This window comes from Aethalodelphis obliquidens, unplaced genomic scaffold, assembly GCF_003676395.1.
Source record: "Aethalodelphis obliquidens isolate GAN/ISIS:26980383/991018 unplaced genomic scaffold, ASM367639v1 scaffold113, whole genome shotgun sequence".
Taxonomy (NCBI): Eukaryota; Metazoa; Chordata; class Mammalia; order Artiodactyla; family Delphinidae; genus Aethalodelphis; species Aethalodelphis obliquidens.
The window spans coordinates 2,171,848-2,187,588 of record NW_020838057.1 but is presented as its reverse complement, the minus strand read 5'-3'; the positions used below and the strand labels follow the sequence as shown (position 1 = coordinate 2,187,588).

Below are 15,741 nucleotides of genomic sequence, written 5' to 3'. Positions count from 1 at the left end.
CGCACGGCTTGCGGGATCTTAGTTCCCTGACCAGGGACTGAACCCAGGCCATGGCAATGAAAGTGCCGAGTCCTAACCATGGGACCACCAGGGGATTCCCTGAATCATATACTTTAAGTGGGCAAATTGTATGGTACGTGAATTATCTCAATAAAACCTCTACCAAAACAAAACAAAACCCAAAACAAAACTTTCCACCAGCCTCTAAAGCACGATTGACAAAGAGTGAACAGAACTCTCATGAACCTTGTTAAGCCATCAATTCTCCCTTCCTGCAATACTCAGAGCATCATAATTATCTGCTTTGAGACTGTCATGATTATTCTCATCGTGTCCTTTGGGGCTGAGGTTTTTCTAGTTCTTCCCTAGTCCCTTGGTTCTAATGCCCATATGTTCTGGGGGAGTAAAGCACTCCCTCCCAGCACTCCCTGACTCCCTCTTTAGGTCATTTCTCATCATGTACAAGTATGTACATATCACATACTTACTATATAGTATTTCAATTTTTAGTTTGTCTTCTCCCACTAGATCTGTGAAGAAAAACGTTTTTGTACATTTTGCACCTTGCTGTATCCCCAGCACCTAAAACAATGCCTGTAACATTAGTAAATGCTCCATTAATGTTAATTTAATGATTACTACAGTACTACACTCTTTGCTATATCACAGTACTATCTAGATGGTCAAAATGAGCTTGTCAACTTAAAAACACATAAGGACTCTTCTATCAATGAATTTACAAATTTAACTTGGGGAGAAATATCTTTGCCAGACTGAGTCTGTCTATACAGAGACATGTCTAGCTTTTCATTTACTCTGTTTTTTAATATTTAAAAAATATTTAACTTTTGGGCTTCCCTGGTGGCACAGTGGTTGAGAGTCTGCCTGCCGATGCAGGGGACACAGGTTCGTGCCACAGTCCGGGAAGATCCCACATGCCGCGGAGTGGCTAGGCTCGTGAGCCATGGCCGCTGAGCCTGCGCGTCCGGAGCCTGTGCTCTGCAACGGGAGAGGCCACAACAGTGAGAGGCCCGCGTGCCGCAAAAAAAAAAAAAAGAAAAAATTTAACTTTTAACATCCACATTCATAAGCCAACTGCAATATGTATGTTCTCCTGTTTTGGTATTAGTCTTGTCAGTCTCATAGAACAAGGTGGGAAGCTTTACTGTATTTATTTTATGCTCTAGAACAATTAAATACCACAGAACTTGTTTGTGATGCTTTTCCACAGGTGAAAGTGTTGAACTACCTTTTGTAGTTTATTTCATGGCTATTAACCTATTCAAGTTTTCTAGTTTGTTCATTTTAGTTCATTTTTAATACTACCTCCTAGTTAGTCCTACATTCTACCTTTTGTTCTAATTGGCCTATTATCACTTGTAAGCGCCAGGTGAGGTGAGACTCTCTCACCAACAATGCTAGACGTCATTATATTTATTCATAGAGGGAGGTGCAAGCCACCATGTTACCTTGTATATCATACAATCTTTCAATTCTGAATGTGTTCATTTTTCCTACCTATCAGGAGAGTAAAGAGTTCTCCATCTACTCTAAAATTTGTAGGCTTCTTAGTCTTGACCTACTGGTTCATTACACTTGCAGCTGAACATAACTGTAAGGAAAACTCTACCTTAATGGCATTAATTATAAGCCCAGGAAGGTATGCTAAACCCTTTAAGTAGGTTATCTAACATATTCTTCAAAATAAGTGTTTCAAATGGAAAAGTAACATGAATATCGTTCTTTATTTTTAAAAGATTAAGCTGGCTACAGTGCTAAAAATGCACTTAAGGGAAGCAAGAGGGAAAATGGTTGCAACGCTATGCAGAAATCCAAACAAGATGGTTGCATCTTTGACCATGATAATGGCACGAGTTGGAAAGAAGTGGATAGATAGATTTAGAATATTGAAGCTAGAGGACCTGGTGGTATGCAGGTGAAGAGGAGGGAATAATTGAGGATGACTCTCCGGTATGAATTCGCTGATGGTGAGCAAGGTGTACACTCTGCCTAAAGGCTTTTCCACATTCTTTACATTCATAGGGCCTTTCTCCAGTATGAATTCTCCTATGCAGCGTCAGATGGGCAATCTGGTTGAAGGCTTTGCTGCATTCCTTACACTCATACGGTTTCTCTCCTGTGTGAATTCTCTTATGCAGAGTAAGGGATTTACGATGGCTAAAGGCTTTCCCACAGACGTTACATTCGTAAGGTTTCTCGCCTGTATGACACCTTTGGTGACAGATCAGGGTTGCCCTCTGTCTGAATGCCTTCCCACATTCAAGACATGCATACGGTCTTTTGCCAGAGTGGAGCCTCTGATGTTGAACAAGATAGGAGCCATCACTAAAGGCCTTCCCACATTCAATACATTCATAAGGCTTCTCGCCAGTATGAACTCGCTGGTGTTGAATAAGGTGTGCAATTTGACTGAAGGCCTTCCCGCATACCTTACATTCGTATGGTTTCTCTCCAGTGTGTACTTTCTGATGTTGTACCAGGTGTGCATTCTGGCTGAAGGCTTTGCTGCACTCCTTACATTTGTAAGGTTTCTCCCCAGTATGAATTCTCTGATGATGGGCAAGGTGAGTGTTCTGCCGAAAAGCTTTCCCACATTCCTTACATTCGTAGGGTTTCTCTCCAGTATGAACTCTTTGATGAAGAGTGAGTGAGCCACGATGGCTAAAGGCTTTCTCGCAGATATTACATTCATAGGGTTTCTCTCCTGTGTGAATTCTCTGATGGACAGTCAGGGATGAGCCATGGCTAAAAGCCTTCCCACACACGTTACATTTGTAAGGTCTCTCTCCAGTATGAATTCTCTTATGCTGAATAAGTCCTATATGATCAGTGAAAGCCTTCCCACAATCAATACAATCAAAGGGTTTCTCTCCAGTGTGACAATACCTCCGATGACGTATAAGAGAAGCATTCTGCCTGAAAGCTTTCCCACAGTCAATGCATTCATAGGGTCTTTTCCCAGAGTGAATCCTTCGATGATGAGCTAGAGATGAACAATCACTAAAAGCTTTCCCACATTCGATACATTCATAGGGTTTCTCTCCAGTATGAACCCTCTGGTGTTGAGCAAGATGTGCAAGCTGGCTGAAGGCTTTATGACACTGCTTACATTGATAAGGTTTCTCTCCAGTATGAACTCTCTGATGTTGAATGAGATGAGCATTCTGGCTGAAGGCTTTCCCACATTCAGTACATTTGAAGGGTTTTTCTCCTGTGTGGATTCTCTGATGTTGAGCAAGGTGGGCACTCTGGCTAAAGGCCTTCCCACATTCGATACATTCATAGGGTTTCTCTCCAGTATGAATTCTTTGATGAAGAGTAAGAGTTGAGATTTTGCTGAAAGTTTTCTCACAGTCATTACATTTCAAAAGTTTCTTTTCTCCATAGACTTGCTTGTGTTTTTTCACAAAGGAATGTGCTTTTAAGCTTTTCTTATCTGTGTCAAAATTATATATTCTCTCTTCAATAGGAAATACCTGTTTTATATAAGATAATGTATTCAGATGAAAAACTGTCCCAGATTTGTTACAGTGGTCTCCTTTCTCAATAAGCGTACCTATATGACTGACTGTCTCTTGCCTAAAATGTGTCTTCTGACTTACCAGCTCCCTCTCAAACAGGTCTTCACGTTTCCAGTTTTCCCCTAATGTGGAACATTTGAGGTCACAGCCTGTAAGTCTTTCCATTATCATTGCCTGGGACAATTTTTCCTCATAGATGTCCTGGTTTGGAGATAATTCCTTTCTCATCCATACATACTCCAAGTCTGAAAGATATTAAGAAAGCAAACGTCTCCCTTATTTAATGCCAAAAGAATGGAAACTTCCAAATGAAACCATATGAATCAAAACAGTTGCTGAAGCCCACAAAGGTACATGTTTTTGACAGTTCTTAAAGTTAAGCAGCGTGACCACCCTTGCATTTCTTGAATAAACCCTCCTTGGCTCTGATATATTATTTCAACATGACTTTTTATTTAAGATATTGCACCAATATTCATAATTGATTTTGTCTGTAATTTCCTTTTTTTGGGTGCTGTTTTGGCAATATTTTGGTATCAAATGTTATGCTGTCTTCATTTTTTATAGTTCTCCTTTTTATTCTGTCATGGAACACTTTAAACAATGTTGAAATTGTTCCTTACAGGCTTTATAGAATTTATTTGTAAAACTATTTGGGGTTGTGGCTTACTTTCTTGGGGGAGGCAGTTCTTAGACGATTTTCAACATTTCTTCAATGGTAACCAGTCTGTTTAAATTTTCTATCTCTGGTGTCAGTTGTGGTTACTATATTTTCGTAAAGTATCATCCATTTCATCCAGGTTTTCAAATTATTTACAGAGACTTGCATTCCAAAAATAGATCCGTATGATTCTCTTATGTACTTAGGTGTCAGTGGTCATTTACCATTATTTCTTTTCTTGTATTTTCTTTCATTTGTCTGGATAGTTTATATATTTTATTGGTTTTCTAAAGAAGCCTATGTTGGATTTATTTTCATTAGATCTACTGTTTTCTGATTCATTTATTCCTACTTTTATCTCTAGCAGTATAAATCACTATATATTACTTATTTCAGTCTCCTTGAGATTCATTTTGTTCTTTTTCTAATATCTTGAATTGGATGCTTAATTTATTTTTTAAAATTATTTATTAAGGTACACCATTAGGGCTATAAGTGACCTACCAACGTCCACTTCTTAAAACTTTGAGAACTGAAAGCAGGAAAAGGCCACACTACAGCCCGCAGAATAAACTAACCTCCTCACTTGAAGCTCATTTCCCTGCAGTATATGTCTATAGGCTATTATCTGGCTTTCTAAACCAGAAAAACAGCTTTCAAGCACGACAGGGAAAAAAATTAATAAACTGAAGAAAATAACCTGAGTCAAAAATCCCAATAGGTAGAGTAAAAGTGGGAAGATGATGGACAAAGAGAGAGGAGGTAACATTAGTGGGCTAATTTCTTCATCTTTCATATCGGTATCAAAAGACAATGTTTTGAATCTCAAGTGGATGAATTTTAAAATACAAATTTAAAAATAGATGAAGTCATAAAGTTAACAGTTGTAGAACTAAAACCTTTCCAATTGAAGGGGGAAAAAAGACATAAACAACAAAACAAAAAGAAACAATAAAAAACAAACACCAAAGAGAAAAATAATTAAAAGCAGAGAGAACATAGCTATAATACTTGTTAATTTGGTAAGTCACATCTTAAAGAAAGGAAAATACTTAAACAAGTTTGAAAAACTAAACACCAATCTGTTTAAAGAACTCAGAAATGTTGAAAGTCAGGGATGATTACAACAATACAGTGCTTGAGCAGAACTAGGTAAACAGCAATGGAACATAACAGAGTTCAGAAACAGACTGTTGTATTTATAGGAAATCACTAAAGGTAAAGGTGGTATGTCATACCAGTGGGGAAGAAAAGATCCACTTAAAAAATAGTGTTAGAGGGACTTCCCTCATGCTCCAGTGTTAAAGAATCCGCCTTACAACGCAGGGGATGCGGGTTCGATCCCTGGTCAGGGAACTAAGATCCCACACGCCACAGGGCAACGAAGCCCACATGCCACAACTACTGAGCTCACGCACCTCAACTAGAGAGCCTGTGTGCCACAAACTACAGAGCCCACGTGCTCTGGAGGCTGCGCGCCACAACTACGGAGGCCACGCACCCTGGAGCCTGCGCACCACAACTAGAGAGAGAAAACCCACACACCACAACTAGAGAGAAGCCCGCATGCCACAACAAAAGATCCTGCATGCCTCAATGAAGATCCCACGTGCTAGAAGAGCCTGCGTGCTGCAAACTGCAGAGCCCACGTGCCCTGGAGCCTGCGCGCCACAACTAGAGAGAGAAAGCCTGCATGTCACAACTAGAGAGAAGCCCGCGAGCCACAAGGAAATATCCTGCATGCCTCAACAAAGATCCTGCATGCTGCAACTAAGACCTGATGCAGCCAAAAAATAAACAAAATAAATAAATAAATGATAAATAAAATCTTTAAAAAACATAGTGTTAGAACAAGAAGTTTCAATTTGGGAAGGACTTTGAGAGATATTTTCCAGCAAATATTAGAGGGAAGAAACACCTTTAGGATAGTTTTCCCAGCTCTAGTTATCCTGCATTTACCTGGGGGCAGCCCTCTTGTTATCTCTCCTTTCAACATCCAGGGCTCTTTATCCTGCTCCAATAAGGAGATCACATCTGGTTTAGAAATGCAAAGACCTGCATATAAGAGGAAATAAGAAAATTAGCTATGCTGTGAATATTCCAGAGCTATGACACAGTCTAAATGGTACTGAGAGAAGAGAAACATTGTAGGAAAATGCTGATAAAGTCATGAAAGGCTACTGAAGTGGAAAGACTCCTAAGGGGAGGTGGAGGGAGGAATATACTCTTACCCAATGAAGCCAGGTTCCTATAGTTCTCTAACATCACCTTCTTATACAAAGTCCTTTGACCAAGATTCAGCCATTCCCACTCATCTTTGGAGAAGTCTATGGCTATATCCGTGAAAGACACTGAATCCTGAAACGACACAAATATAATTTTGCTCAATCAGTGTTCATGCCCTGACTTAGCTGGCCTTAGGGTAAAGAGTTACGCTGTTCACATTTGGGAAAAAGAAATTGTGAGTAACTGCCCTGGGAGAATCTAAATGATCAAGGTCATGTAGTTATTTACTGAAACACTTTTCTGCCTATATTTATATATATTAAAAGAAAAAATATGAGCGATAACTCTCTGTTCTTGAAGCATTTTATGGTGTGAGAAGACATTCTCAAATAAAAAAGTGTTGATTGCATTCAAAACACAATATCATCAAGCACTAAATTATTTTATCTATGTTAGGAGTTAGCTCACTTTCTACATGGAAAAACTAAAGAGCTCTGGGACTGCAATAGAAAGTTTCAAGGAATGATGCTGACCTGATGAGTATGACTTCAATCTCCACAACATACTCTAAGAAATCTTAGTGTTCTCGAGATATTAAGAGGTATGCCTAAAAAGAATGAAAGAAAAAAATGCCCAGCACTATTATTTTGTTTTGAAAAACAAACAGATTAGGAGAAAACTCATTTGGCAAGTTATTTTTTGATAATCTGCTGAGAAGTATCAAGAGATGATATGAGGTAGGCACATGACAGGTAACCTGTGTTTTGTTACATGGGCTGAATTTCTAACCAACCATGAAGTGAGGCCAGTTCTATGGTTGATGGCAGATTTTTCATTTCTTCCTCTTTTTTTTTTTTTTTTTTTTTTGTGATTTCACTTATACCAACATCTAAGAATGAGTTTTAAATAAAACCAGAGAAAAAGGTTAGATTATTATTATTCCAAAGAATTCAGACTCTGTCACTTACTAGCTGGGTGATCTTTGCCAAGTCAATTAACTTCTGTGTGCTTCAAGATTTCCCTCCTAAAAAAGTGGTAATAATTTTAGTACCTACCTCATGGTAGCACTGTGAGAATTAAATGAAGTAACAGGCACACTACCTGGCTAAGTACTCAAGAATTTTTACCTATGATAATTATGAAGGAGAGATGGGAAAGAAAGAAGAGCAGGAGGCCAGGAAGAGGTGATGCATTTGGTTTAGTATTTCAATAAACGTTTTACCTATATTTTATTTTACTAATTTCAGTAAGCTATAGTAGTTAAGAACATGGTCTCTGAAGCCAGATAACCTATGTTCAAATCCTGTCCGGCTCAGCAAACCTAAGCTATTAGTTTTGGTTTCAACTGTTGAAGATACTTTAAATACTTCTAAAGAACAGTCTACTGCATTTACATATAAATATTCACCATTTTTGTTGCACTTCCTTCATTCCTAATGTTCCAAATTCCCTTCTGATATAATTTCTACTGGAAAAACTTCCTTTTGTAATTCTTTTAAAAATCTATGAATTTTCTTAGTGTTCATTCACAAGAGAAACTATTTCACCTTCTTGAAGGCTTTTTTACTGGACACAGAATTCTGGGTTGACAGTTCTTTTCTTTGAGCACTTTAAAAGTTGTTCTACTTTTCTGACTTCTGACTTCCATGGTTTCTGATGAGAAATCCACAGTTATCCAAATCACTGTTGTCCTGCATGTTAAGCACTGTTTTTCTCTGGCTGCTTTTGAAGTTTTTTTCCCTTGTCTTCAGTTTCAGCAGTCTGATTATGACATTTCTGGGTATGGATTTCTCTGGGTTCATCACATTGGAGTTTGATGAGCTTTATAGACCCACATGTTTATGTCTTTGACTGAAGTTGGTAATTTTTCAGCCATTATGTCTTCAAATATTTTTTCTACACTTCCTTTTCTCCTCTTTTTGGGGGGATTCAATGATAGAAATGTTAAACATTTTGGTATTGTCTTATAGGACCCTGAGGCTTTGTTCAATCTTTTTTCTCGCTGTTATTCAGATTAGATAGTGTCTGTTTATCCTCAAGTTCACTAACTCTCTCCTCTGTCATCTCCATTGTGCCACTAGTCCATCCAGTGACCTTATTTTGGTTACTACATTTTTCATTTCTTGTTCATATTTTCTGTTTCTTTGCTGAGACTATCTTTCCACTAGTTTCAAGAATGTTCAACCTTACTTGTTGGAGCACTTTTATAACAGCTGCTTTAAAGTCTTTATCAATAATTCCAACATTGGTGTCACATCAACGTTAGTATCCGGTGGTGGCCTTTTCCCCTATGAATTGAAATTTTCCTAGTTTTTCATTAGCTGAATAATTTTGGATTATATTTCTGACATTCTGGATATTATGAGACTCTACGTCTTGTTTAAATTCTCTATGGAGAATGTTGGCTGATATTTTCTTCAGGTTGCAAGTTCTAACCAGCCTTCTGTGGGTGGTGGTTTCAACAGCAGTTCCATTTTCAACCCTGTGCAGTGATATTCACCTTTGTCCTACTTACCAGTAAGTGGCCAGCCTGGTCTAAGGCCAGCCTGAGACCTTAGTTCATTCTCATAGACTATGGTATGCTCTTCAGGGTCAGATACATACACGAGCAGCTCAGAGTGAGCTGCTTAGGAGATCATAAACAACTTGATGTGGGTGACTTCCTCCCTCTCTGGGATCTCTCCAATACTTTGTTTCTCAGGGGGCTCCTCTTTTTTGTTCTCTGGCCAGATAACTGGGCCTTATTTATTCCATTCCCTTGTGCACTTACCACTTTAAAAGGGAGATTTCTGCTCCCCTCCCCCTCATTCTGAGCATTAGATCCCTTTCCCACTTCTTGAGTCTAAACTAGAAAGTTTCTCCTGCAGTTCTTTCTATCCACGCCAATGACTACTTCTGAGTTCTGTGCTTGTTGAATCCATGTTAAAGAGATACTGGAAGGAAAAAAAAAAGGTAATCACACTGCAGGTCTGGTGGGACTTCACATTTTGGGCTTCTTTCCCAATCTGCGTATGTACTTTTTAGAGACTTCAAATTGCTTCTTCATGCATTCTGGAGCATGCATGCTTCATGCATGCATGCATCCCAGCTTTCAGTGGGAAAGACAGGTGGAGCGTGCTTAGTCCATTACCCAGAACCAGGACTCTCCCAAATTCAGTGCAAAATGTTGTTATTTTTAAAACTAATATTCCAAGGCTTCCCTGGTGGTGCAGTGGTTGAGAGTCCGCCTGCTTATGCATGGGAAATGGGTTCGTGTCCCAGTCCAGGAAGATCCCACATGCCACGGAGCAGTTAGGCCCGTGAGCCATGGCTGCTGAGCCTGCACATCCGGAGCCTGTGCTCCGCAACAGTGAGAGGCCTGCGTACTGAAAAAAAAAAAAAAACAAAAAAAACAAAAAAAACCACAAAAAAACTAATATTCCATTGGAAATATAAACATTCCAGATATTCAGTGCTTCTTGTGCATTAAACATCACATTGTAGTTCTTCAGTAGCACATATAGCTAGTGCTTATTATGTGCCAAGTACTTTTCTAAACACTTAAAATATATTGACTCATTAATACTCACAACAGTCCTATAAATTTGGTACTATTATTTTTCCCATTTCACAGTTGAGGGAACTGAAATTAAGGTGATATGTCTAGTATATGGTGGAGCTAGAATTTGTACCCAGGCAGTTTGGTTGCAGAGTCCTTGTTACTAACCTTTATACCATACTCTGGCACTCTTAAAATATATTCTTCTGACCAATAACCATAATGCTTTCGTTTAAAATGTATATATGCTCTAAGAAACAAGTTTCATTGGTAGTACATGTTGTGGCATTAAATCTGTTTTTTTTTTAAAGAAGGTATTTTGCTTTAAGTTGCTTATTGTGTCTTTGATGTAAAATAAAACAATTTTAATATTATAAGTTGTTTTCATTTGATTAGATTTTAAAATTTATGTACCAATTTTTATAGTTTTATAATAATTAATTTGCTGGTGACACTTGTTCAGCAGTTTAATCAGAACATGAATTATAGTTCTTAAGGTTCTATTATTGGTCAATAAGATATTAATATTAAAAACATTCTGTGGCTTCCCTGGTGGCGCAGTGGTTGAGAGTCCGCCTGCCGATGCAGGGGACATGGGTTCGTGCCCCGGTCCGGGAAGATCCCACATGCCGCGGAGCGGCTGGGCCCGTGAGCCATGGCCGCTGAGCCTGCGCGTCCGGAGCCTGTGCTCCGCAGCGGGAGAGGCCACAACAGTGAGAGGCCCGCGTACCGCAAAAAAAAAAAAAAAAAAATTCTGGAGTAGAGTAAGTGTGAGAAACTCTAATCTGCAAGAAATGAAAAATTAGGAATTTAGTCCAAAGAAATCAGAGATGAGGGCAAAAATTCAAATACAAGGATGATAACTGCAACGCTCTCTATTAAATAGTAAAATATTGGCAATAATTTACCTATGGAACAACAAAGGGCTGATTAAATAGATTATGGTATTCATCCTAGAAAGAAAAGAGGATGTAGTACATTCCCTGGCATTTTAAGACACTATGGCTCCAGCCAAGTAGGGAGGGGAAATCTTTGTTTACTCTGGCGAAAATGTCACCCATCTCACCTGCGCCTGCAGATCTCCTCCACTTCCTTCAATATGCAACTCAGAAATCCCTTCCTCTGTGACTCAAGCCCTCCCAACGCCTCCTCCTTCCAACAGCGAGTAACATTGTGCAGGATTTCTCACGAAGGTGGCAAAAAGGAGGTAAAATAAGATTTCCTTCTGCCAGATTGTGGCCTATCACAGAGCTTCATCAGTACAGATGAAGGGGCATCTTTTTGTAATTCACCCAAAGGCACTCATCGGGCTATTAATGGCCCTTCCCCTCCATTCCACAGGAAGTCCACTCTCTACCTGCAGCACTGATCACACTGTAAAAATAAATGTTTGCTACCTTTTCATTTCTCCAACAGATAGTAAGCTGAGAGCAAGGATGGGGATTTAGGAACTAGGCAGATCGTGGCTCTCAAATCTCCTCTAAGGACTGTATTTCTGTATTGTCAGATACTTATGAAAAAAAAGAGTACAAGGGAAGGGCTCACAGTGGGTCATTTCTTGAGTGAAGAATAAACATTGAATAGGAAAAAGAGGAAGCTCTGTAAGAGTGTATTGGGCTGTTTGAAGCTACCTATAGCCCCAATACTCGTCAGAAAGAGAGGAAATAGGAGCCAGGCCCCAAAGTGGGACAATTTTCAGAAGGAAACAAACATTACCAAGTCCTGAAAAGCAAGGGAATACTAACCAGGGACATGGCTTTAAGAAGTTCAATTCCCATCACGTTCTCCTTTTCCTGGCTCCTCATGTGGAGAAGGGCTTCATCCTGAGAGGGCACAGCTGGGAGGAAGAGAAAGGAACGGTGAGAGACTAGTGAGAGACTCTAGGAACGGTGAGTAGCTCGAATAATCACAACCTAGAAACTTTTCCCTTCAGATCCCTCTGTTCTCACTCCCCTATTCCTACTCCACCCTCCTCTCACAATCCAGGCACTCCCTGGGAAACCAATAATTTACAGCTGGGGTTCTGCTCTGCTCTGGATTTTCAGGCCGAGGACAATCTCTCTCTTGCTCAAAGCCACCCATTCATTAACAACAGAGATGTATTAGGAGTGCTGCATATATTCATACTCTGATGTGACCTTCACGACCTTCAGTGAAAATAGGGAATACTGTCACTGTTTCACACGTGAAAGCTCTGGGAAGTGAAGTCTTTTGCACAAGTCACACAGCTTGTAAACAATGGAGCCCAGTCATCAACCTGTCTGCGTGACTCTACCAGCCAAGTTATATGCTCAAGCAGACACCAGAATATAACAGAAAAACACCTCATGTGCAACTAACTACTCAGGACTTATAAAGAGTCTATCAGATTTGAAAAAAGCCATCTTCCCCAGAAAGAGGTATTACCTTTGTTACAACAGAGTCCATGTGGCTTACGGATAGCTGGACCAAAAAACCGTCAGGAGACCCAGGCTCTCCTTTTCTAGCAAACTATAGCTCTGAAGTCCCTTGCCACCTCACCCCACCCCCAGCCCTCCAGCCAAGTTTCTTCAATCAGGAAGAGAATAAAAATATCTGACTTAATTCTGGTTTCTTTCCACTAAACTCCACTGCTTTTTCAAAGCATTATTATAATGATGAATATAAGAATGAACACTTACGGAGCACTAGTTACTATGTGACAGGGACTACACAAAGTGCTTTACAGGTATGAGCTCACTTAATCCTAACAGTCCTATGAGGTATAGAATATCATCTTCATTTTACATAACAGAAACTGGGTCAGAAAGTTTAAGAAAAAAAAACTTGCGCAGTGGAGGTCTTGGGATCTGAACTCTTAGGGTCAGCTTCTTAAACTGTCAAAAGTGGTTAAGAATACCCAATTCAAGGGGATTACATGAGGGCCAGTACAGAGGGGGACTCTGGAGTCAGCCTGTCCTGGATGTGAATCCTGGCTCCTCCACTTACTAGTGATTATTTGTCCTCTCTATGCGTCAGTGTCCTCATCTATAAAAAGGAGATAAGATAGTTTCCACCTCATAATGTTGTGAGGTTTGGTGTTAACATACCCAAAAGGTCTTAGAACTGTGTCTGGGCCACAGTAAGCACTCAGTAAACATTACCTATTGTTACTGCATGCAGTAAAACAAGCAAAGAACAATAGGGCTATGAGCAGTGCTTCTTTCCCTTCTCTCTCTCTCTTTACTCACTCTGGCTGGGGGCGGGGGTAGCGGGAGACAGAGAAGTGTGAGATAGAAATGGGGGAGTATTTTTGTTCATCTACTAAAAGGTGACTAAGCCATGGAAAGGCTGGGATCCCTCAGCACTTCCAGACGAAACTGTGAATCTCGCCTTCCTCCCAAGTCTCATCCCACAGTGATAATGTAGGACAGGACTCTAACAGGTTAAAAAATAAAAATATTAAATACTGAGGTCCTCCTTGAACAGCAGCACAGCACTCAGAGGTAATGTTCTAATGGGGAATGCTCTCTCCCCTGGGTCCTTGGAGATACGCAGACAGACCTGGAAGGGGAGTGTCTGGTTAGGAGACTCTGGGCAAGTCAAGAACCCTCCTTGAATTCAGCTCCACACTCTGGCCCGAGATGACCGTCCAAATCTTTGGACTTCTGGGTCCAACAGACCCTGAGGCCAGCGACATCTTCCTCCAGCACTTGGGCCCAGGAACAGCACCCCCAAACCTTAATTTTCACTCTTGCAGCCGTACCAAGGCCGTCTGCCACTCTTACCTCCATACTTAGTCCCGTGGACGTGTGTAGTGTCCCGACTTCCACACCATCCAGGTGGGGCAGGCAAGAAATGCTTCAGCCCTGTAAGGCCAACTGGCCCAAGACAGGAGAACACAATCAGATTCACAGGTTGCATCAGTCCGGACTACCAAGTTCCAGAAACTGCCCTGGGGACTTTGAACCCAGTCCAGCCTTCCCGCCTTTCGAGGGGCGGGACTAACTGTCCCCCAGGATACCCGAAAAGACCACCAAATAAGGAATACCCTGCGCCCTCCCAGATTCACCACACCCCTTTCCCTTCCTCCCCTATAAACTCTTGCCCGACCCTCGCCCGGGTGCGACTTCTCTGGCCCCTTTCTCTCGGACCAGTGAACCTCGCGCCCGCGAGCGCTCCCTAATAAAGCTCACTTGAAGCTTTCCTCTGTTTCGCGGTGCCGTTTGTTAAGATCCGACCTTACATTTGGTGCCGAAACCCGGGAGGGGTACCAAGCCCCGCGGGTTACCGCGCGGACCGCTCCTCCCCTCCCCCAGGAGACAAGGGAACCTCTACTCATCCACCCGATCTGGCAGAAAACGGGGTAAGTCCCCCTCCCTTGTTCCCTCCGACCCTCAGAGTCCCTGCCCACCGGACTCCCTGTCCTTAATCGCGGCCGCGTCAGGGACTCCTCCGTTCTCTCTCCGGGCCTCGGGCAACTGTGGAGACGTCCCAATTGCCTGACCGCTCTCTGACCCGCAGGGCCTCGGGTGATTGTGGAGACGTCCCAATCGCCTGACCGCCCTCCGACCTGCCGTGAATTGGAGACTGAGACCAGGGACGCCTCTCTCCCTCTCCATTCACTCAGGTACAGACTGGGGGTCATGGGAACCTCACAATCGAAACCAGATTCTAAGACGCCCCTGGGGTGTCTCCTAGCCAATTTTACAGCCCTCGGTTTCTCCCAAGATCTCCGTCGCCGACGGCTTATTTTCTATTCCACCGTGGCCTGGCCACAATATCCTCTAGACAATCCATCCTGAAGGGACTTTCGATTTTAACATCCTCCGTGATCTAGATAATTACTGCCGCAGGACGGACAAATGGTCCGAGGTCCCCTATGTTCAGGCCTTCTTGTATTTGCGCTCCCGCCCTTCCCTCTGCGTCGATTGTTCCACTTCCCAGATCCTTCTTGCCAAACAGACATCTCCTACATCCAAGCCCTTAATTTCCTTTGATGATGATGACCCCTCTCCACTAGCCGACCCACCCGAATCTCTCGCCTCTCCCCCCTCCAGAGCTCCTCTCCAACCTCCACCCTACCCTGAGGCGGTCCCTCCTCCTCCCAACCCGCTCCATCCCCTCCAACCGTTCCCCGCCTCCCTCGATGGTTCCTCCTCCCACGCCCCTTGTTTCGCCAATTAGTGCACATACACGCTCTCACGACTCCCAAGATTCAAATCTCCTCTGCCCTCTGAGGGAGGTAGCAGGAGCGGAAGGATTAGTTAGAGTTCATGTTCCCTTTTCTCTCCAAGATCTCTCTCAAATAGAAAAGCGATTAGGCTCCTTTTCTGCCGACTCTTCCCGCTACATTAAAGAATTTCGCTCTCTCTCTCAAGCTTACGATCTAACCTGGCACGATATCTTTGTGGTCCTATCTTCTACTCTGACCCCTGACGAGAGGGACAGAATTCAAACTGCTGCCCGAAACCATGCAGATCAGGTTCACCTTACCGACAACTCCATGCCTGACAACTCCATGCCTGTACGGCACCGATCCAGGCTGGACTTCTCAGGATGGCCAAGATGGCCGTCGTAAACGCGACCTCAAGATCCAATGCCTCCTGGCTGGCGTGCAGGCTGCTGCTCATAAGGTAGTCAGTTTTGAAAAACTAAAAGAGATAACCCAAGAACCTAACGAAAATCCAGCTATCTTTCTCAATCGCCTTACAGAGGCCTTAACTCTCTACACCCGGCTGGACCCCGACACCCCGGCAGGGGCAGTGGTCCTAGCCACCCGTTTTATCACCCAGTCAGCCCCGGACATCCGAAAG

General features: G+C 42.1%; 1 protein-coding gene across 9 annotated transcripts in view; it reads right to left on the bottom strand.

The window, feature by feature from the left end:
* The window catches only part of LOC113615167 (zinc finger protein 470), a 90,661-nt gene that overhangs the window by 45,160 nt on the left and 29,760 nt on the right, over positions 1 to 15,741 (bottom strand). For 3 of the 9 annotated variants that reach the window (XM_027097279.1, XM_027097277.1, XM_027097280.1), the window contains exons 1-2: positions 6,435 to 6,449; positions 6,163 to 6,258 (exon numbers count right to left, since the gene is read on the bottom strand). Coding sequence is in view for 6 of the 9 variants with exons in the window: in XM_027097283.1 (XP_026953084.1) it covers positions 1,966 to 3,787; positions 6,163 to 6,258; positions 6,435 to 6,561; positions 11,713 to 11,804; positions 13,714 to 13,849 (2,273 nt within the window). In the remaining 3 variants the exon portion in view is untranslated. Of the gene's footprint in view, positions 1 to 1,726; positions 3,788 to 6,162; positions 6,259 to 6,434; positions 6,562 to 6,962; positions 7,037 to 11,712; positions 11,805 to 13,713; positions 13,894 to 14,339; positions 14,405 to 15,741 lie in introns of those variants that run through there. The other 6 variants (XM_027097269.1, XM_027097271.1, XM_027097272.1 and 3 more) reach the window with 5 other exon arrangements.